General features: G+C 41.3%; 1 protein-coding gene across 4 annotated transcripts in view; it reads left to right on the forward strand.

Annotated features, from left to right (window-relative positions):
• FOXN3 (forkhead box N3) overlaps nt 1-26400 on the forward strand; it is a 352205-nt gene that overhangs the window by 299995 nt on the left and 25810 nt on the right. For 2 of the 4 annotated variants that reach the window (XM_074996645.1, XM_074996644.1), the window contains exons 5-6: nt 10253-10318; nt 24480-24588. In XM_074996645.1, coding sequence (XP_074852746.1) covers nt 10253-10318; nt 24480-24588 — 175 coding nt within the window. The remainder of the gene's footprint in view (nt 1-10252; nt 10319-24479; nt 24589-26400) is intronic. The other 2 variants (XM_074996646.1, XM_074996647.1) reach the window with 2 other exon arrangements.

Genomic DNA, 26400 nt, shown 5'->3' on the forward strand with positions numbered 1-26400 from the left:
CTAATTTAGGAACAAGTGAAGTAAATAGTGCTTAGTGTGAATTTCTTCATACCAGTCTTTCCTGGCATTGAAGAGTTTATTTGGGTTGATTTAGGTATGTGTACAATAAAAGATGCTTGTTCTCTGAGGGTGCATCTACACTACAAAATAAAACTAACACAGCTCTGAATCTAGGTTGACTGACCCTGGCTCAGGGGCTAAAAATAAGAGCGTGGACAAGCCTGCTGGGGCTGGACACAGGTCTTGGAGACCTATGCCCTGACACAGCCTGGGCTTTAACCTGGGTGGGAACGTCTGCATTGCTATTTCTAGCCCTAAAGCCCAACTCAGTTGACCCTGACTATGAGATCTATTTTGTGGGGTTTTCTTTGCAGGTATGGAAACTCAACTTTGACTGACTTTATAAAACCCAGTTTTGCAAAGTTGACTTTAATACATTTGACTTTATTTCATAATGTAGATGTAGCCTTTGACCAGATTCTCACTCAGGTGTGGTCCCCTGTGTAGTCTACCTTCTGGCAAAGGTGGGTGGTAGGCAAGCTTGGGCACAACCTGCAGTGGAGACATACCCTAAGGATGCTCCCCTTAATATGGCCCCCTCTAGCTCTGTTTATAGATTGACTTGAAAAAAAAAGTGTTGCTTTTTTTGTGAGGAAAACAAAGTATAAGAGGGGTATAGAGCTTCTATACACAGATGCAGATTTCACCTTACCATAATCCTTGTAAGATGAACTTGGCTTTGTTCATATGGTTATGACCAGCAACAGAGAGAAAAAAGGACTTGGCCTGCAGTGAATATCTGCTAGAAAAAGAGTGACATTCTCGATTATGCTAGTCAGATTAATATAGAGGCCCTCAACATTTAAAAAAAAAGATAAGATCAAATACGTGAGGTATTTTACAAGACACACAATTCCAAATTCTGCTATGTAAGGATGCCCAGAACCAAGACCTGCTGTGATTCTTGACTCAAGTATAGATGAGTGAATGACAGAATGGCAAATCTTTGCCCATGAGTTCCCCCCCTCCCCCTTTTTTTTTTTTGGGTCATGTCCTTTTTTTATAGTTTGTGCCTAGTACTGTACAGGTGGTAGGGAATGCAGACAAGATCATATTAGTATTGCTTACGATGGTGAATTGTTTCTCTCTTCCTTAAACATTGAAGAAAAATTATACAGCAACACTCAGGGTACATCCATGCTTACCAGAAGAGTGACTTAACTACAGTTGATCTTCTGGGGTTCGTTTTAGCATGCCTAGAAGGGACGCACTAGATCAAATCATCAGGGCTCTACAGTCAGCCCTGGTACTCCTCACTGTCCCAAGGAGTAAGAAGTTCTCCTCTTGACCTCCCACTATAGAGAGAGCCAGAAAAATCGATCAATATGTTGACTACAGCTACGTATTTGTAGTAGCTGGAGTTGCACACCTTAAACTGACTTTTCCACATAGTGTAGACCTGGCCTCGGAGACATGAAATCTGTTGTCATCATTCATAGATTTTATCGACTGTTGTTGTGTATAAAATGTAGACCTGCTCTCTGTTCAGACTTTCTCTAAACTTTTTATTCTGCTTTGACTGCAGTATATATCTATACAGTAGACCCCCGACTTGTGTGGACTCAACTTGCGCATTTTTTATATTAATGTGAGTTGAGGGGTGACCCTGTGCCCTGCCTCATCAGTTACCCCCCATGAGACCCCCGCTAGAGGCAACGTTCTGGCGGCCAGCTCGGGGGCTCCTTAGGATGTGGCTCCCCCCTTATGGCTGCCTGAAGCCGCAGTGCCAAGGGTGGGGAGGGGTAGGCACAGCAGGCAGGGAATATGGCTGAACGTTGGAGGGGGCTCACAGCCCTCCTGCTCCAGCTGGCAGCTCCAGCTCCCCCTGCAGGGTGGATGTGTGGGGCCAGGGTTAGGGGAGGAGTGGGATTGCCTCCTGCTTCAGCCGACAACTCTGGCTCCCGCTGAGACAGGGTGGGCGGGGGCCAGGTTAAGGGAAGGGTGGGGACACCTCCTACTCCAGCTGCCATCGTCTCAGTGCCTAGCAGCTATGGTGCCCCTCCCAGCTCCCAGCCACCTAGCCCTTGCCTCTCTGCAGAGCCTTTAATATCTCAGAGCCAACAGTGGTCAGCAGAGCAGCCCCAGCACCGCGCATGGTGAGAGCACAGGGGTTGCTCCCAGCAGGGGAAAAGAGAAAGTGGCCATATGTGCGTGTGAGCCCGGGGGGCATGTGGGTCACCAGGGCTGCATCCTCCTCCTGTGCTGTCTGGGGCTAAGCAGGTGGTGCAGGGTGCTGTGTCCCAACAGCTCCCAGCCCAGCTGCAGCTGGGGATTCCACCCCCTGAGCAGCTCCCTGGGGGTGGAGCTGGCAGCCCAGCCCCCACCTCAAGTTGCATGAAATTCAAATTGCACCTGGCTGCCGAGGAATGTAATTCTTGCACAACTTGGGGATATACTGTACTTTTTACAGTTAACTAATGTTAATCTTTACAGCCAAGGCCAACAGTTTATGATATGCTTTCAGTTTCAAGCAGCTTTCCAAAGATAGATGAATCTAGAAATGTACAGAGTCTACAATTATATTAGCAATTATATTGAGTTGAGAGAGACAGACTTTGGCTATCAATGTTCCATATTGTTTAATAATGAACTTAAAAATAAAAATCCTAAAAAGACTGCCATTCCAAAACAATGTTCTGGTCCACCTATTTGGGTACATTCATTCTGTAGTCTCATACACAATCCTTTGGAAATAGGGGAAAAACCACTATCATTACTAGGCCAGGTGTGAAAGGCTATAAAATACCATGGGGTGAATATTTTTTCTTCCTAACCTCTTCTAGCAGTCAGCATTAAGGATTGATGACATTCATGTTTCTTATTCTAGCTCCTGTTGACTAGCTGTATGTGCTACTATTAAGGTTTACAGTGTCTAATCCTTTTTACTGAGAGCCTGGTTCTACAACCATTAATAGTTTTCAATTGCTCTTCCACAAGTAATTCCATTTAGTTCAAGAAAGTCCTCCTCAATCTTATTAAACACTTCGGAGTCAGGCTCAGTAATATCTTGCAGCAAGGAGTTTCAGAGGTTATTTCTAGTTTCTTTCTGTTAGCTTGTTTATTATATTTTAATTTTATCAGCTGTCCTTCTGTCATTGGACAAACTAAATAAAGGTACTTGACTGGCCTTTGGTGTTAATTATTTTGTCTATCTCTGACATACTTGACTTTTGCTTTTCAGTTTTCAAGCTTAACAGTCTTCATCTGGGAAGAGTAAGGGCACATACCTTGACACGCAAATTAAGCAAGGAGAAACTATGAGTTGACCTGTTGTGACTGTTTGAAGCAGAGGACAAAGTATGGAAAGAGCATGGTTGGTTTTCCATCAGAGAGGTAGCTGAGTTAGTCTGTATCTTCAGAAACAAGAAGTAGTCCTGTAGCATCTTGTAGACTAAGATATTTTGGAGCGTGAGCTTTCCTGGCAAAGATGAAGTGTGTCTTTGCCCACGAAAGCTTATGTTCCCAAATATGGGTTAGTCTTTAAGGTGCCACAGGACTTGGTGGTGGTTTTCCAGTGTTCCATTTTTGAAGATGGGTAAAGTCAGGAAGAAGGACTGAAAATGAGCAATTACATGGGAGTGGCAGGAGTTGGGTGGGGAATGTGGTGCTTCATACAGTGGACAATAAGGCATTAAAGTTGCATTCTTTGAAGACAGCTCAGGAGAACATGCTTAAATACAGTCCTCCTGACAAAGGGTGGTTAAGGGAGCAGTCGTCCTGGCACCTGGCATTTCAAAGGGGCTTGGAGCTTTGGCTGCCACCCCTGCCAAAGTAGCAGCATTGCCGGCCGAAGCTTCAGACCCCTTTGAAGCGCCACGAGAGCGCTGTGCTGGCACACTGCATATGGCTCTGAGGAAATGTGGGGTGCTCCAAACCCCACCCTTTTCCTTCCTTGGTCCCATCCCTTCCAGGGGCAGGGAGCCAGGCCCCCTTTAGCACCTTTCCTCTGGGCCTGTGGTGGCTGTCAGCCCCTCTGCTTAGGTAAGAGGATCCTGTGTGAAAGAGTGCAACAGAGAAGGCTAACGGAAAAGCAGAGGTGAGCAAAAAAAAAAACTTTTAAAAGAAAAATTAAAAGAAAATCTTGAATATTCATGTCTGAAGTGGTGGTGATCATGGTAGCTGATTTCACTTTTTACATGAGTGCAGTGAAATTGACTAGAACCTCCTGCCTTTATGTTTTATTTAAATGATCAAAGAAAAACTAAAATCCAGATCCTCAAATTTAGGCTCTGATCTTGCAAACACATAAGAGAATAGTCCCACTGACTTCAGTGAAGCTATCCAAATGCATAAATTTAATAATGCACATAAGAGTTTGCAAGTTTGAGCCCTGGGATGCCTAAAGACTTGTACCTAACTCTGTGTTTAGACTTGATAACCTACTTAAGTTTTTAGGTGCTTAACTATGAATTTAAGTGCCTTTCTCTTGGAATTTGAGCTTGAAATGTTGGGACATAATTGCTTACAATGATTAAATTGCTATTGTCTTTATTTGGGAATAAATTCAGTGTGGTGTTGAAATGACATACTGGAAATGATATTCTGCATAATCATTGAAGTAAACCTCACGCAATTGTTAGGAATGATAGAATATAGCTCCCTTTCAGTTTTGTTTCTGATTGGTTTTTATAGTATGTTTTATTGATGAGGGAAGAACTAGTTTTTTGGCAGCTGTTTTCATTCAGTGGCCAAAGAATTTTAAATAAAAAAAACTTTATTGCAAATAATGAACTGATCATTTTAACGTAAAGTGTTTTTGTTCCTTCTGTGTAAATCTGTAAACCAAAGATCTGAACAACATAATAGATGGACAGCTGGCACATGAGGGGTTCTCAGGTGCCACCTTTTGTTTTTAATTATTTTTTGTCACTTCTTGAATTAAGAGTCTACCACTGAGGGTTACCCTCTGGCTTTCTGGCTTTTTGTGACCAATTCTATGCCAAGATACTCCATGCTAATCACTAGACCATTCTGTATCATTGTGCAGAACATGTTCTGATCTGCACATACCTTTATATCAACAATATAGTTTTTAAAGTGAACTTTGGCCACAAACACACCTCAAAAAATAACCAATGCCCTGATTCAACATAGGTAACTGTAGTGGAACTCCTTAGGCCTGGCCTACATTAGGCAGATAAATTGATTATAGATACGCAGTTCTAGCTACAGCTATCTGCAATCTATTTACCTGGCCGTCTTCACAGAGGGAGGTTGACCCAAGAAAAATCTCCCCGACACCTACATTATTCCTCGCAATATTAAGGAGTCCAGGGGTCAACTGACAACCCCAGATAGCTTGATTTTTGTGTGTCTATACCAGGCATGCAGAACTGATCACTGGAAGATCAATCCTGATCAGGTGGATCTTCCATGTAGTCTAGATCAGTGGTTCCCAACCTTTTCAGTAACACGGCACACTTCACTGAGACAGAGAATTCCACGACACACGCACTTCTTTCAGCTGAATTGATTGCTCATAAATGTCACATGACTTACATTTACTATAATTACCGTCTTACTAGCGAGATTTGCAACATAGTAGTGTATACATCAAGCTAAACAAGGATTAGATGCATTAATGTTTTGAATCCACCACAGACTATGCCATCTTAGACAGTGAGCACAGACACGTTTTCAATATCTGTTCAATGACGTGCTAGGGACATTGTAAACGAGTAACCACTGAAAGCCGGCTGCCCTCCCTGTTAGCCCATTGGAGCTGGGACGCAGCATTTAAATTGCGTCCCAACTCAAACAGGCTTCCCCCTTACCACCCTCCCTCTTGCCACAGCAGGGATTGCGGGTGGGCTTCCTTCTGGCTTGTTCAGGGTGAGAAGCAGCATTTCAGCACCCTCCTAACTCAAATGGGATCCTGCAGGGTTAGCATTTCCCCTCACGGTGGCTCTGCAAAGACCCACAACAAGGGGAAATTGACAAAATTTCATGGCACACTGGGACAGTTCTCATGGCACACTGGTCAAAAACCACTGATCTAGACATAACCCTTAGGCTGCATCTACACTAGCAAGTTCTTTCAAAAAGCTGGGCCTTTTCCAAAAGAACCTGAGGAACATCTACACGCAAAATGTGCTCTTCGATCTGAAATCAAAAGTATGCAAGACTTTTTCCAGCGGCCCCCTTCCTCTCCCATATGAGGAAGAGCACGTTTTCTGACAGATTCTTTTGGAGAAAAAAGTGTGTAGAGGCCCTGGGGTCCCTTTTTTCAAAAGAGCAGTCCTCATGGCGCCAGATTTTTTGATCCCCAGACCATTTTTTCGAACGAGCAGAGGCTTTGTGGATACTCTCTGTTGAAAGAGCAGATTGAGTTTTTGATCCACTTTTTCGTGTGTGCCTGTGCTCATTTGAAAGAAGTTTTTTTTCAGAAGACATCTTCTGGAAGAACATCTGTCAAGGGATCACTAAAGTGTCAATGTAGCCTTAATCTTTAGAGTTAAACACATTGCAGAATCAAGACTTGGATCTGAAATGCAGCAAACTGAGTTTTTAAAACTGAATATGTGCATGTGTGTTTGACTTGCCAAAGGGGAACCTTCATCATTGAATGCAGCATTGGATACAGTAGACCCATGAATTACGTAATTTCAACATAGACATTTCTTGCAATAACGTTAGTTGAAATAGTGGTGGGGAGCTGGGAACCAGGCAGCTGCCTAGCTTCTGGCTCCCCTCCACTTTCAGGAGCCAGGAAACTGACCAGCATGGCGGCTGCTGCTGCACTGATCAGTTTCCCTGCTCCCACAAGTGGAGGTGAGCCAGGCTACCACCTGTTTTCCAGTTCCCTACCACTTGAAACTGACCAGTGCAGCAGCACTGGTCAGTTTCCTGGCTGTTGCAAGCAGAGAGGAGCTGGGAGCACACTGCCACCTGGTTCGTGGCTCCCCACCATCATGGGAGCAGGGAGCCAGGTGCAGCCAGGACTGGGAGACCATTTTGGTTATGACCACAGAGATGGATGGCCCCTTTTTCAGTGCACTCGGTAGCTGTCTCTGGCTTACAGTCTCTTGCTCCTTTCTGCTACATTCTCAGTAGTGTTTACAATGCTTTCAAAGAATAAGGAACCAAGCCTTAGATTTAGGATTGGAGTGGGGGGCTTGAAGTGGGGTATACACTGCATATTCATTGTTCAGGTGGAGAGGAAACTACAGCTGATCTATTTGCCATTGTCTTTTGAGGGCTGTGGTTCTGAGGCCATCTTGATTTCTTCCTCACACTCTTTATAGGAGCCATCATCCTTTCCTTTCCTTCTACCTTGACCTTTTTTCCATGTGGATGCATTTCTTCTACTTTCACCTTGTGAATCTCCTTCGCGGTCTCTGGTTTTCTATTCTTGGTTTTTTGTTTTTTGGTTTTTTTTTTTCCCTAGCACTCAAGAGCAATCAAAATGTGCCTATTTAAAGTTTGTTCTTATAGCCAATGTAAAGCACTGAATAAAACTATTTTTCGGACTACTGTTCTGTTCTCCCCTCTTCTAAAAATCTCCATGTTGTGAACCAGAAATGCTTGACAGCTCTATCGCTAAGAATTTTCCTTTGTCATTGTAGCATAAACTTGCCCTTCAACTTTCAGTTTCAACTGTGGCATAGTCTGTACTCTTTTTTTTTTTTTTTGCCCTATTTCTGACCAGGTAATGCCATGATTGGCACCTGTCAATGTTTGCCCTTGTTTCTGCCTGTGGCCTCACCTGCCATGTGGTTTTTTCTTGTAACAAAACACTTTTTTTTTTTTTTTGGTGGTACAGATGAGGCTTCTACCCAGTTCATATAGCCCCCCCAGCTTCGTCCCACTTCTGTGCTTAGTATGACATCCCAATGTGCATGGTCCCATATTTTGCTGATGCCACCCTGTGTGCATGTCTTCTGGGCACCATGTCCTCTGCTGAGGCGTGGGATAGCTTCCCAGACTTGTCAGAAGTGCAGGATGCAAATGTGGCTAGAAAGCATAGCAGGTGTGGACATATTCCAGAATCTTGTGTCATGGAAAAATAACTACTGTGGAACCCCTCACCCATGTTTGTTATAGTTCTTATTAGTGTCCAGGTAATTACAAACTCACTTGTGTTCTTATAGTATTGTCAAATCCTGGGACAAAACTTTCAAGATATTCCAGGCATGCTGAAGTAGACCCAAACTGTCGGAATTGTTTGTAAATGTTTCCATGGTGTGTTTTTGTTTTGCCATTTCACTGGAAAAGATTATGATTTCCCCACAGTCTTTGCTACTCAAATCACTCATGTATCACCTAAGTTAAGAAAACCAGACAATAAAATCATACAGGGAAAGCCTATAAGTGAAAGCTAAAACTGGCTACGTAAATAGTAACAAAAGTACTTTGGACTAGTAAAATGCTTTGAATTTTGTTTTCTAAGTTAATGCTTAACGCTGGTATGGCCGTTCTGTTTTAAATATGAATCTCCTGTGGTCACTCTGTTTTTAGTCAAGTTAAAGGAAATAATTTTTGACTTGCCATAAAGGAATCCGATCCTGTGAAATGTGGTGTGTTAAATACACTGTTCCACTCAAGGGTTGTGTCTGGAAACAGAAGTATAACTTTTAAAGAGCTCAGCATCAGTGCTGACTGTGGGGTTGAATCCTGCCTTTGGCCTGTTTTCAGAGTTAATAACGAATGTGAATTTGTAAACTCTTTTATGAGACATGTACTAGGCATAACCTTTGGCAGTAGAAAATGCTGATGTGATCTGAAGTGTGGCAACTGCCTTTCTATTCTTTGGCACCTGTGCAAATCCAGAGCAGAGAGAGAACCAAATAGGTGTAAAAACTTCTTGTAACTGATTCTGTCTTTGTTGAGTTTACTGTTAAAGCATTTGTATGTTAAATATTGTAAGAAGTTGTTGTACCTGTTTATAATACAATATTATGTACTCAAGCTGCAATCAAACTCTTTGTCTCTGTAGGTGGAGTTAATTTATTTCTTTGCTTAGGTATTGAAATCTTTTATGCTCTGCATCATTTGTATTATTAATAGCTTGTAGGACTTTCTACTACATCACATTAGTCCCCTGGAAATACAATGGCGCATATAAAAGTGTGAAAAATGTATTTTTAACATTAAAAAGTAATTGTCAACATAATACCCAAAATAAAGTACCATGAAGCTATTAGTAATAAATTGACCATTTTTATATGTAATTTAGTATAAATACTGACAAGTTGTGTGTGTGTGTGTTGTTTTTTTTTAAATGAGCTCATTAGTCATTCAGCTTAACACCACAGAGGCAGCAGTCGGCAAGGGCGTGCGTTTTTATGTCTGCTTCAATTGCACACTTCATTTATTTGGACATGGCATAGGCGGCTTTCTCTGTCACACAGCATCACTGCACGATTAGCAAGTTTCGCCCCAGGGCAGCTGGGACGCTTTGCTGGGGCAGATGTTCTTTTCAGCTTATTCAGTGGCCATTCTTGGGTTGTTTACTGTTGTCATGGCTACCTCCATTTCCATAGCAGCCGCGCTACTGCATCTGAAGCAAGTGAATATAGTTATAAAAGGATCATATTTTATTCCGTCTCTGTAACTTGCCATCTGTCAACTGATGGCTCATGATGGATTCAGAAACCGATTTACGAATAACGGCAGCCAAGTCAAAATTTTTGCTAATATCAAAAGTAACAATAGGTATGGATGCAAATCTCTTAGGTACCTTCAGTGAAACATGGGTTTTGTTTCTACAGATTTTAGAGGTTTTTGCTTCTAACACTTTCTCATAATAATAATTTAAATCCTTATTGGCATACAAAAATGATCTTATGCCATCTTTGTGCCTGATTACATGCAATTGTTATTGATACTGTCCACTGTGCTGTATAGCTTATCCCAATACATTGACTCCAACTCATGATGTGACTTCTACTTGCCCAGAGCATTAGCAATGAAACCTAAATATTCCTCATGGAAACTAAATAGCAAATATGAGAGGAAAACCAGAACACACTGTGTATGCCAGCATAGAGCACAGTGACAATATACTTCAGTGTAGTTCATTTATCAGAAGTTTGGGGATCATGTACAAGTTTGACCACATGTTGGAATTTTCCAAAATAACTTCTTGGATAAGTTAATCTTGATTCCTTCTCAATGCAGAGATTCGGTCTAACGGGGGGTTAAAAAGATTAGCCCAGTTGTAAGTAATGTATTTATTGGTTGATTTTTCCAGATCCTGACATTGATGCTGCCACTGCCATGATGCTTTTGAATACTCCCCCTGAGATACAAGCAGGTTGTGAGTAGATATTTCTATAGCCTATAGCACCATAGACTGTGAAGTTGATTCTCTCTTTATCAATATACAGCCTACCAGACAACAGAGAAGGATCTAAAGGAGAAAAACACATTCCCCTGCAGACATTACACTAAATTTTTTTGTTAACTATATTACCCACTCTTACATGAATAACAATTGTATATCTCTGTGTTAGAGAGATAAGATTGTTATTCATTAAATATATGTAATACACACAAATGAGCTAAGACCAGGAGTAACAGCCAAAAGTTGAGGGAGAGAGAGGGGAAAAAAACATACATAGTTTTTGTTTTCATTTTGCTTTGATTTGACTTCATCGTGTATGTGGTTGTCTGGATCCTTGCCAGTCATTATTTCAAATCCTTTCTTCAACACATGCTGCCCATTTTGCCTGTGTCCAATATGCAGTTCCCGCGCCCTATACAGGCTCCAGGGAATGGGGTAAGTTTTGCTTTCCTGCCCATAGGTGCCTGTCATTCTCCAGCTGGACCAAGAGATGATGTGAACATTTTTTATTTTTTGTGGCTAAGACCCCACAGTGCTGGTTGCCTTATAAACATGAAACAAAGATAGTCCCTGCTCCCAAAGACCTTACCATCCAAGTATAAGAGTAGAGATGATGATTCATTTAGTTCTTGGGGAGATCAAGGGAACAATGAGACAGTATTAAAGGAAGAGATTTTATTGAGGATCGTGGCATGGCTTAGGATTGGTAGCTGAAAGAAGCAACTGAGGAGAGCTATTAGAAAAGAGAATTGGTTGGATGATGAGGGGACAGAGGGAGGAGAGAAAGAAGAGATGAATAAGATGGTGAAGAGAAGCAGAGGAGGAGGAGATGGAAGGGGAGGAGAGAGACTTAAAGAAAAGGCAAACACTGAACATAATGTACTAAAATACAGAAAAATGGGAAAGTGAGAGTGGAGTAAAGGATAGACCAATGGCAAGGGAATGGAGACGTAGTAAGTTACTCTTCAATATGCATTGGGGACAATACAATACATGTGAATAATTTCTTGCCTTTCTAATGAGAGACGGGGTAGAGGTAGGTTTGGAGCCCAGGGTCTCTGGCACGTATAACGGATGATAAATCATTTGGCAAGGTATAACTTTGTATATAGAGACACTTCTACAAAGCCAGTTTCTTACACTCTTGTACCAGATCCTTCTCTGACCGCCCCAAATGGAAGTATTTATTTTTACAAAATATTTCCACTGCAGATACCTCCCATTCTCACCTTGTCCAACAAACGATTCATTTTAAACATGGGCCTATGCAGAGTGACACAGGAATATAAAAGAAAAAAGTGAAAACATCACAGCCCCATCCACCCTGCCCACAACAGATAATGAAGGCTCCCAGGCTGGAATGTAACCCCTTGCTAAAAATTGGTGACTTAGGTGGAATGGACCAAATGGGATGGGCAGCAGAAAATGTTAACCCACCATTGGTCTTTTAGATAAAATATGATTGTTATGTTATCTCTCTGTACATGAAAATCCAGGAAGGTGGGATTATCTGTTGTGTGAAATTTCAGAGGGCCCTGCCTGTTTACCTTATTAAGAAAATCTTAGGAAACTTACCTCAATTAATACCTATTGCACATTGTGGAAATACCACATGAAAACAGTTCTGACTGATTTTCACGTAGAAGGTAATGAGAGAGAGAAATGTCGCTGCAATCCTGAAATCCAGAAGCCCACAGGTCAGTCTCCACTCTTGTTACCAACAGTAGCAGATTGTAAATCAAGCCATAAATCATCAGTGAAGTAAACATGCTGGTGGTCACCTTGAAGATTTAGGTCTCTGCAATGTTAGGTTACAGTATCACAGATGTGTTCAAATCACAGCTGCAAAATGCCATGGGTTTGACAATGGTATTTGGTATAAGGTGGAAGTGTCATTAGTGCAGCTTTACCACAGCTGATAACTGACTGTTGAAAGATGTTTGTAGTAGCTGGGCAGGTTTGACTATAGGCGTGGCAGCTGCTTTCACAACAAAGACGATCAGCTGACTACAGCCAGGAGCCAAGAGTAATTTCACAATCTGCAAATGCATTAAGTCAGAGAATTTAAATCTTTAGCTCATACAGGCCCTGCCTGCACTACAAAAATAACAATGTCTAAACACGATTATGAATCATAGGTGTGGGCAAACCAGATACTATGCTTTATGTCTGAGTGGACAGAAAAGACCTATGTATTCTAACTATGCTTCACGTGTCTGCCTGGTTTAAATCCTGCTTCTTCCGGGCATAGTTTTATTCTGGAGTATATGAATAGGTGGAAGGAAAAAAAAGAAAATTTGCCCACAGCCACGTTTCGCAATTGTGTATTAAGCTTTATTTTTGGTGAGTACTAGCTTGGGCGTTCCTGTCATCAGAATAATCTCAATTCACATTTGTCTCTGGTGGTAAGTATCTCCTCACATGCAAAGCCAAAAACTGAGCAAAATGTTCCTGCATTATCACAGAATTTTTACATTTAAAAAATGACCACAAAAATCCATACCATATGCCAACTACTGCTGAAAGGCAGTGAAGCATTTTAATATAGACTTTTGCATTTATAATGGCCTCTAATCCTATGCTGCCTCAGTTGACCATTTACATCGAGCCTCACCACATTTTAACCATTACTTAAAAACTAATATATAAGCCACTTAAGAATTTATATTATTTTGTGGGGGAGGTTACTTTGTAGAAGCTCATGAAATTGACCAATTACCATGATGCCAGAAGCTTGAAAATAATAGTTACCTTAATTATTGACACCCTGTCAAATTCATTCTTGAAATATTTAAAATATTCCAATAAAATACCATGGTAAATAACATCAGATATATAATTAAAATAAAGGGATGGGGAGGTTGGTACTTAGAACACAGCCTGAAACATAGAACAATATTGTTCAAAAAGACAGTGAAAAACTTAGTTTTAAGCTATTACGTATTCTAGCTGGCATACATCATAAACAGAATTAAGTATTGTATTTTACTGTATTTTGTAAAGTTTGGTTATATAAAACACTTCCTTAAGAAGTAGCAGCAATTATCACAAGTCACAAAAACTTTGGAATGTAATATTTTAACATCAATTTATGTGTTTATTCATGACCAGTATTATGGTTTGTGTTTGTAACTTGGGGATACAGGTTGACTTGCTAGATCACCTGCAGCAAGTCACTTTGTGCTGAAGTGTTATTCTCTCAGCACTTTAACTTCCCCCATGTAGATAAGTGAACATCTTATGCAAGACAAGGAATGAGTGGTAGATCTGGGATCAGAATGTGTGGATTCTGATCTAACGTACTTCATGGGAAGTTGTACAAATGTTACCCAAGTAAGATTTTCTACCCTTTGAAGTCATAAGAGGCTATGTGAATGATAAAGATCTTTATTAGATACCATTTTCAATCCTTTCATGGTTGATCATTGAGGCCTACAGTTTCCATTCACTAAGCTATGTAGCTTCCCCAAGTAACAGAGTAAGGGTTTTTACTTCCATTGTAGTTTTTGGCAATTTGTTGTTTCTAATTTCTTGTTCTGCCATTCACTCTGTGAACTTGGGCATCCTGTATTTCTCCTATTCCGCATTGAGTTTGGAGATCCTCAGACAAATATATGTATAAAGACTAATGCTTCACAATTAATAATAATAATGAATTACATCGTTGCTTGAATCAGTTAGTTTGGGGGCCAAAGAACTACCTGGAGTTGCGCATGCAGCAGTGTATTGCTGCAGCTAGTGAAGCCAATACCATACTTCAAGCATCATGGTAGGGATCCTGCTCTTAATTCCAAAAGATCCTGGTTCAGCAAGGTACTTAAGCAAGCATGTAATTTTAAGCATATAAGTGGTCCCCTTGATCTCTGTGGGATTCCTTGCATAGCTGCAGTTACACAAGCACTTAAGCACTTTGATGAAATACAGCTTAACAGCACAAATGCAAACAATGATTAGCTAGAGAGAATGCAAGTTTAAAACAGGAAACTGGAGGCAAGGCGTTTCTCCAAGAGCATTCCTTCAACTTTGAAACCAACAAGAAGTTCTGTGGCACCTTATAGACTAACAAAGCTAAATATGAGTCAACAGTGTGATGCTGTTGCAAAAAAAGCAAACATGATTCTAGGATGCGTTAACAGGTGTGTTGTGAACAAGACACGAGAAGTCATTCTCCCATGCTACTCTGCGCTGGTTAGGCCTCAGCTGGAGTATTGTGTCCAGTTCTGGGCCCTGCAGTTCAGGAAGGATGTGGAGAAATTGGAGAGGGTCCAGAGGAGAGCAATGAGAATGATCAAAGGTCTAGAGAACATGACCTATGAAGAAAGGCTGAAAGAATTGGGCTTGTTTAGTTTGGAAAAGAGAAGATTGAGGGGGGACATGATAGCAGTTTTCAGGTATCTAAAAGGGTGTCATAAGGCAGAGGGAGGGAACTTGTTCTTCCTTGCCTCTGAGGATAGAACAAGAGGCAATGGACTTAAATTGCAGCAGGGGAGATTCAGGTTGAACATTAGGAAAAAGTTCCAAACTGTCAGGGTGATCAAACACTGGAACGAATTGCCAAGGGAGGTGGTAGAATCTCCATCACTGGAGATATTTAAGAAGAGGTTAGATAGATGGCTTTCAGGGATGGTCTAGAAAGTGCTTGGTCCTGCCATGAGGGCAGGGGGCTGGACTCGATGGCCTCTCAAGGTCCCTTCCAGTCCTACTCTTCTGTGATTCTATATTTTGGAGCACGAGCTTTTGTGGTCGAAGACCTGCTTTGTCAGATAATGAAGTGGGTCTTTGCCCACGAAAGCTCATGTTCCAAAATATCTGTTAGTCTGTAAGGTGCCACAGGACTTCTTGTTGGTTTTGAAGATACAGACTAACTTGGGTACCTCTCTAATAGTTCAACTTTGAGTATTACTCCTCTCTTTACAACATCTTTGTTTCAAAATAGCCTGAATCTGCAGACTTTCAGGACACTCTGCAAAGTACTGTTTGAGGTGGGTTTTGCAGAAGAATGAGTAATGTAGTGAGGAAGGAGTATTCTGGGAGCTGAGGAAAGGATTTTGGATCTTTTTCTCTGTATAAAAGTTGGTAGGGAACAGGACTGTTGAAAATAGTGTCTAGTTTTCTCTCAGTACATTTAGGCACAATTTTAAAAGCATTGCAGCATTTACCTAATTTAGTAGTCCACATTACATTTTCAAAAGGATTTAGACAACTTATGGGCCTAGATCACATTGACTATCTTTTCAGGTATATTAAATTAAACTAAAATTAGGAATGAGACTTGACTGTTTTCCTCATTGACCTAAAATTTGCTTTCCAGTTTAATTTACTGTTCCATCCAGCCCAAGTGATTGTGGAAATGGAGGACCTGTTTTCAAGAATGGCTCAATGACGCTATAAACTTAAAATAAAAATTGCTAGGCGAAATATTGCACTTGGACAGATGAGTAAATGGAAAGTGCTGCTATTTTGGCACATCTTTACTCGATGAAACCTGATAACCACCATACCCTATCATTACCTCTTGTAAACAAACAATAAATAGTATAGCTGGCCGGGAACTGATTCTGAGAAAATGCTTTTCCATCCAAAAGTGCTGACCATAGAAATGCCACGTGTTTCAGAAATGTGCTACTTTTAAAACTCAGTCTGAAATTAAAATCGAATAAAGAGCATTTTGATAGGGAACATTTCAGTTTTCTGTTCAAAATTACTTTTATTTCAATTTTTTAAAAAAAATTATTATATAATGAAAAAAGTGAGAACTGGGACAGGACATTTCAGTTATGTCAACATGAAACATTTCAGTTACCTGAAATGCAATTTTTTGTTTTCGAATTTGTAGGAAATTTTAGACTGTTCAAAGCAGAGCAAATTTGAAATCAAGAAAATTCATCCACAACTAAAATCCAGTTCTCACACAAATCTATTGCTGTGGTGTTTGCCTGTTTACTGACTAATTATGTTACGGATCTGCAGTTTCCCACCTCCTGCCCCAAACCTTACATGGCGGAAGACTGCAGGAGTTGCATTGGTTTTCTCATAAATGTGAAAGGACATGTCTGAAATTAAGTGGCAACAGATGCTGTATGTGCCCTGCCCTGCCGTTTTTTGGACTACAGGACTGTGGATAGCCAAGCACACCCAATTACTGTTCTGTAAAGTCCCCATGTGAACACTGCAAGTGTGAACTAAAAGGTTCCAAGTTTCCATTAATATAGTCCTTTTCAAGGAGGACTACATGCAAGTGAACTTGAGTAACATTTTAGTTTGTGCCCACAAAGAGAGCCCACGTAGATCAATTTCAGTCCAGCACTTTCATGCACCCTGCTGCTCATGCTCCAGGAGTCAGATATTTGGGGCAGTGTGGACAAGCCCAGAGATTTGTTTAAGCTGCAAAACAGGAGCAGGGAGAAGAGTTAAAATTGGGCAACATTATAGGGAACGTTGGGCTTCGCATCGCAAAGATTGTGCATATGTCTACACAACAATCGGGAAGTGTGATTGCAATATGTCAGCATATGTGAGCTAGCTTGCTAAGAATAGCAGTTCAATCACCAGTGGTAAAATGGGCTAGCTGCCAGAGTAGTTTCCTGCTTGGGACCCCAGGTACTCACTTGGGCAGCTAGCCCATAGATGCACTGCTATTTTTAACAAGCTAGCTTGATTACAGCTGGCTCAGCTATGTCTACACATGCTGGCCCCTTTACAGTGTAAACCTAACCTATGTGATTAAGCGGTTGCAATCTTATACTTGAGGAGCAAATTGGAAAAAGTTTAAGATGGGGCCAAATTCATTACTGTGTGTAATATGTGGGAAATCTGTAGTGTGGCACGTTACACAAATAATGTTTGCTTGTGGCAGCTGCCGATGTCTCATGACTTACACATCAGACATTTCCCTACTTTCCATGCCTGTAGCCTGAGATAAGGTGCCATGGCAGACTCTGAAATGGAAAAGAAATTAGCAGATGGAGGCTAACCTCAACAGCAGTTAAGAGAAGACTTACATCTCTATTTGATATCCATCTCTCCTGTGGTACAAGGGCTGGGTCAGAGAGGACAGCCTCTGCCTGAAACCTGTGTCCCATGACACCAAAGGAGACATGGAAGCAAATGTGCTCTTGCAGAGTACTTGTATTACTTAATGTTCACTTTAAGAGCAGACTTTCTTTATCAGGGAGATAAGCTAGTTTGGTAAGTTTATTAGTGCTTGAAAAATGTTGCATTCCTCTGGTGCAGAGAGCAATTTACCTTGAGTTACAAGAGTAAATAAAACACATACCCATCTCCCAAATGGAATATGGAAAATACTTCCTTCTGTTTCGTGCTACTTTTTTTTTTTTTAAAGGTTCCTGATTTTAAATATTGTGTCAGGGCTGACAAAAGTTTATTGTTACTTCTACACCCTAAGATTTGAAACATGTACTTCAGTTCCTTCATTTTTTTTTTTCTGGATGCTGCTGTGGTCTCTGTACGGTGAGTGTTTCTATGCACCACACGTCTTCCCGATGTCTAGCTCTGGTGTTAAAAAGCTTAACTCTTCAGGGCATGGAACTTACCTTTTCTGTGTTTTATGAGTATGTAACATGCTTCTGGGTGCTGTGAAATGCTTACCTTAAGATGGAGTGTTCTGGAATAGTAAAGTTAACTTGAACTCTTTTCCCATTGGAGAAATACAAGGTTATGGGCATACTCCATTAAGGGAAGCAGGGGCTGGTGAAGAGGTCATGGGAGGACACCATCCATGTGTTCTCTTCCCTAGTCCAGGAAAGGGATGGGACAACACCCCTCCTTCCTAGGCCCTACTGTCCCTGCCCCTCCCTGACCTTACTCTGCCCTCACCCCACCTCTTTCCCCAACTCTGCAGCACGGGGGACTAGCAGGGTTGGGTAGAGGTCAGCAATGAAGCTCTGACCCCCCACCCACGCTCAGTGGTAGAAGAGGTGGAGCAACATGGACACAGCTCACTCTGTTCCCCAGCAATGTTGCTCTGCTTCCCACTGGTGAATGTGGCGGCGGTCCTGTTCCCTCCCCAGAGGGATGAGGCCAGTGGAGCAGAGTGAGCTGGGGCTGCATTGTTCCACTTTTCTCTCCCCCCAGACCCCCAGGTAAGTGCAGGGGGAGCAGACCCCGATGCCCAGGCACTCTGGCCCCATTGAGTGCTGGCTGGCCCCTTGCCCTTCTCACCATGGCATGCGGTGGGGGGGGGGCGAAAGTGCGCCTTCATGCCACTCTCCCACATGTCACCTCTGAAGGGAAGTGTTGAAGGAAGCAATATTGCCTGCATCCTTCAGATCTAAACTGTGAACCATGTGCTAGTGTTCTAGAGTATGGCCCACAGGGAACAATCCTGCATTGACTAAGGGGTGGCGGAATGCTCTATTAGCTTTCTTACATCTCTGATGTCTGTCTTGCAGCCCGAGTTTTGGCCTTCTTTGATTTGTGGATTTTTACCCCAATCTTTTTAACACAATTGTTATGAATTAGTATTATAAGTGTTTTCTGAGGATAGCAGTGTGGTAGTCACCTTTAAGGTTTAAAGTGCAATACAGAAACTCAAAGGGAAGCATGACAAGCTGGGTCTTTCTATCCCCCCCCCAGCTTGAGAAATATATTTATCGTGTTTTCATTAGATGCATTATTTCTCTCTCCAGCTGGTTGTTGGAAATCTTGATAACGCAAGGGATGGTAACTATAGAATAAATGCTGCGGATAGTACCTGATTTTACTTATACTGGTGTAAATTAGGAGCAATGCTATTTACAGTTAATTGAATTTACACCATTAAAATCAGACTCTGCTCCATATTGAGGAGAAGCAGAGGGTTAATTTTTAAGGGCTATCTTGGGGATCAGTGGCCTAATGCTGCTCACGTACAAATATGAACTCAATTAACTTCAGAGGCCGTACCTCCTGATCTACAGTGGAGTAGGTGAGCGGAGAGTTGGGTCCAATATCTGTCAGTCAGTACAAAGTAATGGTAAAAGCTGAATAGTGAATGATACATACATACACATCTTCTTGTATCATCTTCTAGAATTTCTCAAAGACTGGTTTTCTGTGATGACTTAAACAGCTTGAAGGGGAAAATAAAGTCTGTAGATTAGTTTCCTTAGCAGTGTGTCTCAAACATAATAAAGTTCTTTAGTCACTTGCACAGAAGGAGGGCAGATTATTTTAAAAATGTCTATCAGAAGGCAGTGTGGTATGTTAGCTGAAACAGTGGATTCAGAACTATGGAATGGTGCTCCTTATTGTCAGTGACCAGATGAAGGCTTAGTCAGCATAACTACAAAGTGGTTCAGAGAGCACTGTTGATGGAAAGGTTTCGCCTGTTGACATAGCTGCCACCAATCAAGGAGGTGGAGTAGGTATGCCGATAGGAAAGCTCTCACATTGGTGTAAGTGTCTTCTTCACTCAGAGCTACGGTAGCATAGCTACAAACTGTAACACTGTGAATGGTGACAATCGCTTCACCTCTTCTTTGCCTTGAATCACCCAGCTGTAAAGTGAGAATAATACTGATCTCAGATGGAGCATGTGGGGGGATGATCAATTATTTAATATTTGTAAAGAACAAGTAGGGCCTTATATGTAAGATACAATGTGAACACTGTTATTTTTAGTATGACTTAATTGTTGCTCTGCAAGCAGTCCCACTCAGTTCCAGTCTGCTTCCTGGTTCCCCATCCTCAGGGTGGAAGTACCCTATGCCAGACTTGTACCAGTCACAGATTACTTCCTTGGTGCAACTGTGCTGGACAATGTATTTGCTGGGTTTGGGGAAAACTTCCACTCAAACCTCACCCATCAGCCCAGGAAAGGAAGTAGTGGTCTTGCTGTCCTCACCCTCACAAGTGAGCAGTCAGGATAAAGCTTGTTAAGGGGTCCATGGGCCCTCTTGCTCCCTTTGCACACTAGGTGTTAAGGGTCAGGTTCTGAGCCATCCAAGTAAGAGAACAATGCCTGAACTGCTGAAGAAAGGGCAGAGCATTTCTGAATTCCTAAACTCTTGGGCTTTCGGTTTTCAAATGCGAACCATTCTGTTTGAGAATATCTTTGGAGTGTTGTTCTGGTTTTGGAAATAAGTGTAGTGATGCTCTGTGAAATGTTACTTTTATAACAGTCTCTTTAAAATTAGGAACACATAATACAAAATATGCTACAGGGATTAATTCTAGCATATGGGCTAAATCAGAGTTTTGCAAACTTTTTTGAGACCACAGAATGCCAAACAATATTTTTTATGCAGAACACCAATGAAAATCAATTATCATACACCACATACATGCGTTGGCTGACATAAAGCAACTGACTGACAGCATAGCTTCCACACTGGCCTAGTGTATGCACCGCATGTCATTGCTAGTTGCTACACCATCATATACATAGGAGAAGATTAGAGGAGAGGAGAGACTAGCACGTTAGTCAACCTTGCTGTGTTGCCAGACTACTACTGCTCTCGCAAGATGTAGAAATATGTTCAGTATTTTCCATTAGTTACCATAAAATGGTTATTTTAAAATTTTGAATTATTTTTCCAAACGTTCATGGCACACCTGTGAGTTGTACATGAAACACCAGTGTTCTGCAGAGCATGGTTTAAGAAACACTGAGCTAAATGGATTACGTATCAATTAAGAACTTGTACCATTAGGTGCTTATTCTGTGATTTTTATCACAGGCTTAGAAATCCATTGAGACTAGTTCAAATATGTGTTATCATAATTCTGGCTCCTTACAGCTTGCCCCTGCTTCCACATTTCCCTCTAGTCCCTATTGCTGTTGCTCTGGTCCACTCAGCCTTTCAGGTATCTTGTATTTGATATCACCTGACCAGATACGTAGTGGTGGTGTACATCACAATTCAGAAAATATTCTGAAACAAAGGTGTTGGCACTAATTACATAATTAATGTAAACAAAAGTAAATGATTGAATTTGGAATGACAATGCTTTCAATATATTAGTTACTGCATATTTTAAGTTCAAGATAACCTCCCTGGATCTCCTCCGTACTCAAGCATGTAGTCCCAGTAAAGACTTCAGGATCAGATCCTAAACTAGACCTAAATGTAAAGAAAGTGGCAATGGTGGGGAAGGAAACAGGCTAGGAATGGGCAGCAATGATAAAAATATTGCTCCCAGGGCGACATTTCTCAAAGGATAGTAGGATTTTGTTTTGCATCTCTCAGGTTTCTGATAGGTTTTTACAAATTTTCTCCTATGGTTGAAAGGCTGCATGAAAAAAAAATGCATGTGAAGGGAGAGCTGACTGGTGGAGGAGTAACCTAAACTGTTCAAATGTAAATGTCAGCTTAGACTCTGATTTGTTGAGAAGGAGTAAGGCTATGAAGAGAGTGGTTAAGCAGAAGGCATTAGGGGTTTGTGATGGGGGAAGATACTCATAAGAACAGAAACTAAGCAGAGGTGGGGTGAGGCAGAACCTGCCATGTGAAAGACAGGGTCTTGAAACTTGATACATATAGGGAGTAGAAACTATAGCATGGATTTGCTTAGAAGATGCCTGGTCTGAGAGGATGAAAAAGAAAGAAGCTCTTCACAGCATTATTTTGTATGTCTGGGGATGAAGCAAGATGAGAACTGGGCAACAAAACAACTTGAAATACTCAAAATGGGTGAGGACCAAGGTTTTAGCCATCAGAATGAAGAGGAATTGACTGATGTATTCAGGGGTGTAGAGAGAAACAGCATTTTTCAGTGGGCTGGGCATGATGGGATAATAGAGGAAAAGACAAAGGAGAGTCAAATTTGACATTGGGTTTGTAGAAGTGGAGTTAAGAAGAATTAGGTGCTGATTTTTCACCCTTGTTTGATTTGAATTGCCAATATGTTCTACTTGAAAATTCATGACGTTCTTTGAGCAACACTTGTACCTAATTAACATAAATGACAATTTTCTCCATATCCCTTGAGGCTGTTGGTCCTTGAGAAGCTTCATTCCAAAGATTGTTGATACGGTAGAATTTATTGTTTTGAAGTAAAGGAGAGTTTGGGCTTGTCTACACTGCCACATTCCTTCGAAGGAAGGATGGTGATTAGGGTGTTGGGAGTTTACTAATGAAGTGCTACGGTGCATAGGCAGCACTTCATCAAGCAAATTCCCCCCTGCGGCAACTTCGAAGTTTTAAATTTTGAGGAGTAAAGGGACTCCAAAGTTGCCCCGGCACTTGGAAGTACTAGCGGGTGAGCACAGCTAGGTGCGTGCCAGTACTTCCAAGCTTAAAACTTTGAAGTTACCGCTGGGGGGAATTTGCTTTGTGAAGTGCTGCCTATGCACCTCAGCACTTCATTAGTAAACTCCCATCACTCTGATTACCATCCGTTCTTCGAAGGAAGGTGGTAGTGTAGACAAACCCTTTGCGTTTGAAAAAACAATACTGCATAATACGCACCCAGGTCCAGACTCCTTGTTGAAAAGCCATGTTGATATGTGACAGTTCTTATATGTTGCTTCAGGCTATGTTGCTGCTTTGGGATTTTCCTTATCTTGTATCTGAATTTTCCTTGAGCTATACTCTACTAGTGTTAGATACATATTTGCATATATTGTACTTCACTGATATTCAAGCCTCTTTACATAGGCAGTGTTTCCACAGATTTGGTCCAAATCTTACACTATGTAAAAGCAAGCTTCTTGTGTAAAATCCAAACAGTTGCTTTAAGGAGGGAAACATATCATCACAGTGTTTGCAAGCTTAAACATTGGAGTACTGAGAACCTGAAAAGTGAAACTAATTTAATTGATCCTTTTTTTTTTCCAATTTTGGGATGGGAAGTACGAAAAATAGATAAGTATAAATAGCAAAAAGTCTTTAAAATTATTTCTGATGTAATAACTGAAAGTCAAAGTCCAAACATCAGCCTAAAGTTAGTTACCTACAGCTATATTTGGACATGGATATATAAGTGAGCTATTGTCCAGAAGTGCTAAAAACCATGGGTGGTGAGAAGCGAGTGACAGGATTTTATTAGGGACCAGTATGCTCTGAGGAGAAAGGAAAAGATTATTTCCACAGCAGTATTCAGTGCAGTCTGGAGTTCAAGCAAGGTGAGCCTCAGGATGCCATCTAGGAGACGGCAGTAATCAAGATGGAATAGGACTATAGCTCGAAGTTGATAGGAACAGTGAATGCTCAGTACCTTAGAAAATCCGGTCACTTGAGTTTAAATGCTAAGGTGCATATTTAGCTGCCTAACTTTAAACATCTACTTCTAAAAATGTTGGCAGACACCAGCAATGGCAAGGAATGTGTTTTTTAAAAGATTGTAGGAATAGGAATAGCTTACTGAGACAGGGTTAGGTTGGTAGAGGCTACCTTTCCATATTGTGATGGCCCCAGTTGTTGTGCCTGTATTTTAACAGATTACTGCAATTGAAAATACCACCATCCACACATGCATCCGCAAAATAAAATCTGGAGTAGTTTTCCTTATTGTTTTGAAAATACCTCAAGTGCTTTTGATCAATTTTCTGCAGATTTTCTAGTTTTGCAATTTAAATGTTAAAGACTAGATGGTGACTTGCACTATGGCCTTCTCTACACTTACATTTACTGTTGGTTGACTTCAGCTACTAAAATTGCTTAGCTAAAGTCAACATAACTACCGAGGTGATGGTATTCAGTACCAGGAAGTACCAGCGTGCACGTGCGCACACACACACGCACCAAAAAAACCCACTGCACGTAAGTGTGATGAAAAGTATGACTAGTAAAACTCTTTGGGCCAAAGCCACAGTCTGGAACACACCTTACTTACAAACCTCTAAAAATCCAAAGAAACGTTGTTGTTCAAATAGTCAGCACTCGTAATTTTCCTGTGTTTACTTTAGGACATTGTGTAAGGAATTGTCTATGGCCGTTGGAAAACTTGAGGGTGACCTTTATGAACTAAGTTAATAGGGATTGTCATTAAATATTTTGCAATCTTTACTTAGCATGTAGAATAATGTGAGCAGAACTGTAATGTTAACTACTAACAAAGGTTTTGTGTAGATTTTAAAGGCCAGTGCTGTATTCCACATTCTTAGTTAACATTTTCTAAATTTAATTGGAAGTGCTTAACATCGTATGTGGTGTTTATTTTGTTTTTCTAAAGGTTTAACATTTTCTTTCAGTTCCCCCTGGAGTGATACAAAATGGAGCTCGTGTTCTGAGTAGAGGAATGTTCCCAGGAGTTCGGCCATTGCCAATCAACCCTATTGGGAGTATGGCTGCTACAGTGAGGTAAGGGTGTAAAGGTACAGAATCAGTATTAAAGAAACTATTGTTCGACAGTAAATATAACCTGGTTATGCAAGGATTGCAAGGTCTTGATGCTTGGTTTTATTTCTGAGGGTATGTGTGAGGACATAGTGGTCTTTTTGATACTTAGTTTGTATCTGTCCTTGTCACCATTTTTAGTATGACAAGTGCCTCATGAGCCAGGTTCAGGTCAATTGCACCCTGGCTTCTCAGAGACGATGGGATTGTACATCTGTCAAAGGATTTTCAGATTTTGGTGACAGCCTTGTAATAAGTGTTTTCTCTATGCAGGCTTTCTGTCGTGTTTCTACTTATTACAAAAATATTTAGCCAAACCCTCAGTCTTTTCGTGGAGTTAAATATCAGAGACTGGAATATCAGTGATAATATTTAAACAAATTCGAAGGAGTTTTAAATAGCATAGATGTCAGTATTAACTTTGTAATGTACATTCTGAGATCCTTTTCGTTCATTTTCTACTCGCGGAGTATTTTGAAATGTTCAGGAATTGAATGTTTTTTAAGCTGTGAACTGAGGACTATTTCCTTCAGAAGGGAGAACAATATGAGGCACAAAAGAAAAGTCTAGTGATACTGAGGGCTCTGGTTCAGTGGTTGCTTTACTTAATAAAAGCAATCACAGCTCATAGTTCAAGGCTCAGATTCCTCCCTGATACACCTCTACTTGAGACACCTGAGTTGCATCAAGGAAGAATTTGACCAGGTGTGTTGCTATTGTTCTTCCCTTTCAGAGTTCTCAGTATCTGCAAAGAATGCTTCACCTGCAGCAGTTGGGTGTCCTGGGCGGACTTTTTAAGAATCTGCACAGATTGTGGTGTGGTGAGGACCATTCAGATTACATCATTTGCTCACAGGGTCCACAGCCAGAGGTTACAGATCTATGAAGGAGAGCACTGTGATGACTACTCTTTTAATTCATTGTAATTGCCTCCATGGTTTATGCTTTTTCATGATCTGTGCTTCTGGAAGTGCTCCCTTTATCCAGACCCCTTGGGGTAGTTCATCCAATCACAGATGGAGACAGAGTACCTGGGACAAGAAAGGGAAGATACTAATTCAAGAGCTATCTATGGCTGTTCATGGGAAGTTATTAAAATGCCTCTTTTCATCCACTACACTAAGGCTACATCTACACTAGCCAAAAACTTCGAAATTGCCATGCAAATGGCCACTTCGAAGTTTACTAATGAAGCACTGAAATACATATTCAGCACCTCATTAGCATGCGTGCGGCTGCGGCACTTCAAAATTGGCACGGCTCGTCCAGACGGGGCTCCTTTTCAAAAGGACCCTGGCTACTTTGAAGTCCCCTTCTTCCTATCTGCTCATAGGAATAAGGGGACTTCGAAGTAGACAGGGTCCTTTCAAAAAGGAGCCCCATCTGGATGAGCTGCACCAATTTTGAAGTGCTGCAGCCACTCGCGTGCTAATGAGGTGCTGACTATGTATTTCAGCGCTTCATTAGTAAACTTCAAAGTGGCCATTTGCATGGCCATTTTGAAGTTTTTGGCTAGTGTAGACACGGCCTAAGTAAGACTCCAACTCCGAAGGATATCAGCCAACGGGAGAGAGAGTTTCCCTCTGTGTGCCCCTGTAGAAGGCTGATCTTATGCAGCAGGGGCAGCCCAGACTTCTTCCAGCTGGGATGCTGTTGGCTGCCAGCCAAAGCCTGTGTTTTGCTCCAACGGGGAACACAGAGCCGTAGGTCAGCAACCTTTCCAAGACAAAGTACTGAAATTTGACCTTTTGATCTCTGTGTACAGTCCAAGTGCTG

The sequence above is a fragment of the Carettochelys insculpta genome, chromosome 6 (assembly GCF_033958435.1).
Source record: "Carettochelys insculpta isolate YL-2023 chromosome 6, ASM3395843v1, whole genome shotgun sequence".
Taxonomy (NCBI): domain Eukaryota; kingdom Metazoa; phylum Chordata; order Testudines; family Carettochelyidae; genus Carettochelys; species Carettochelys insculpta.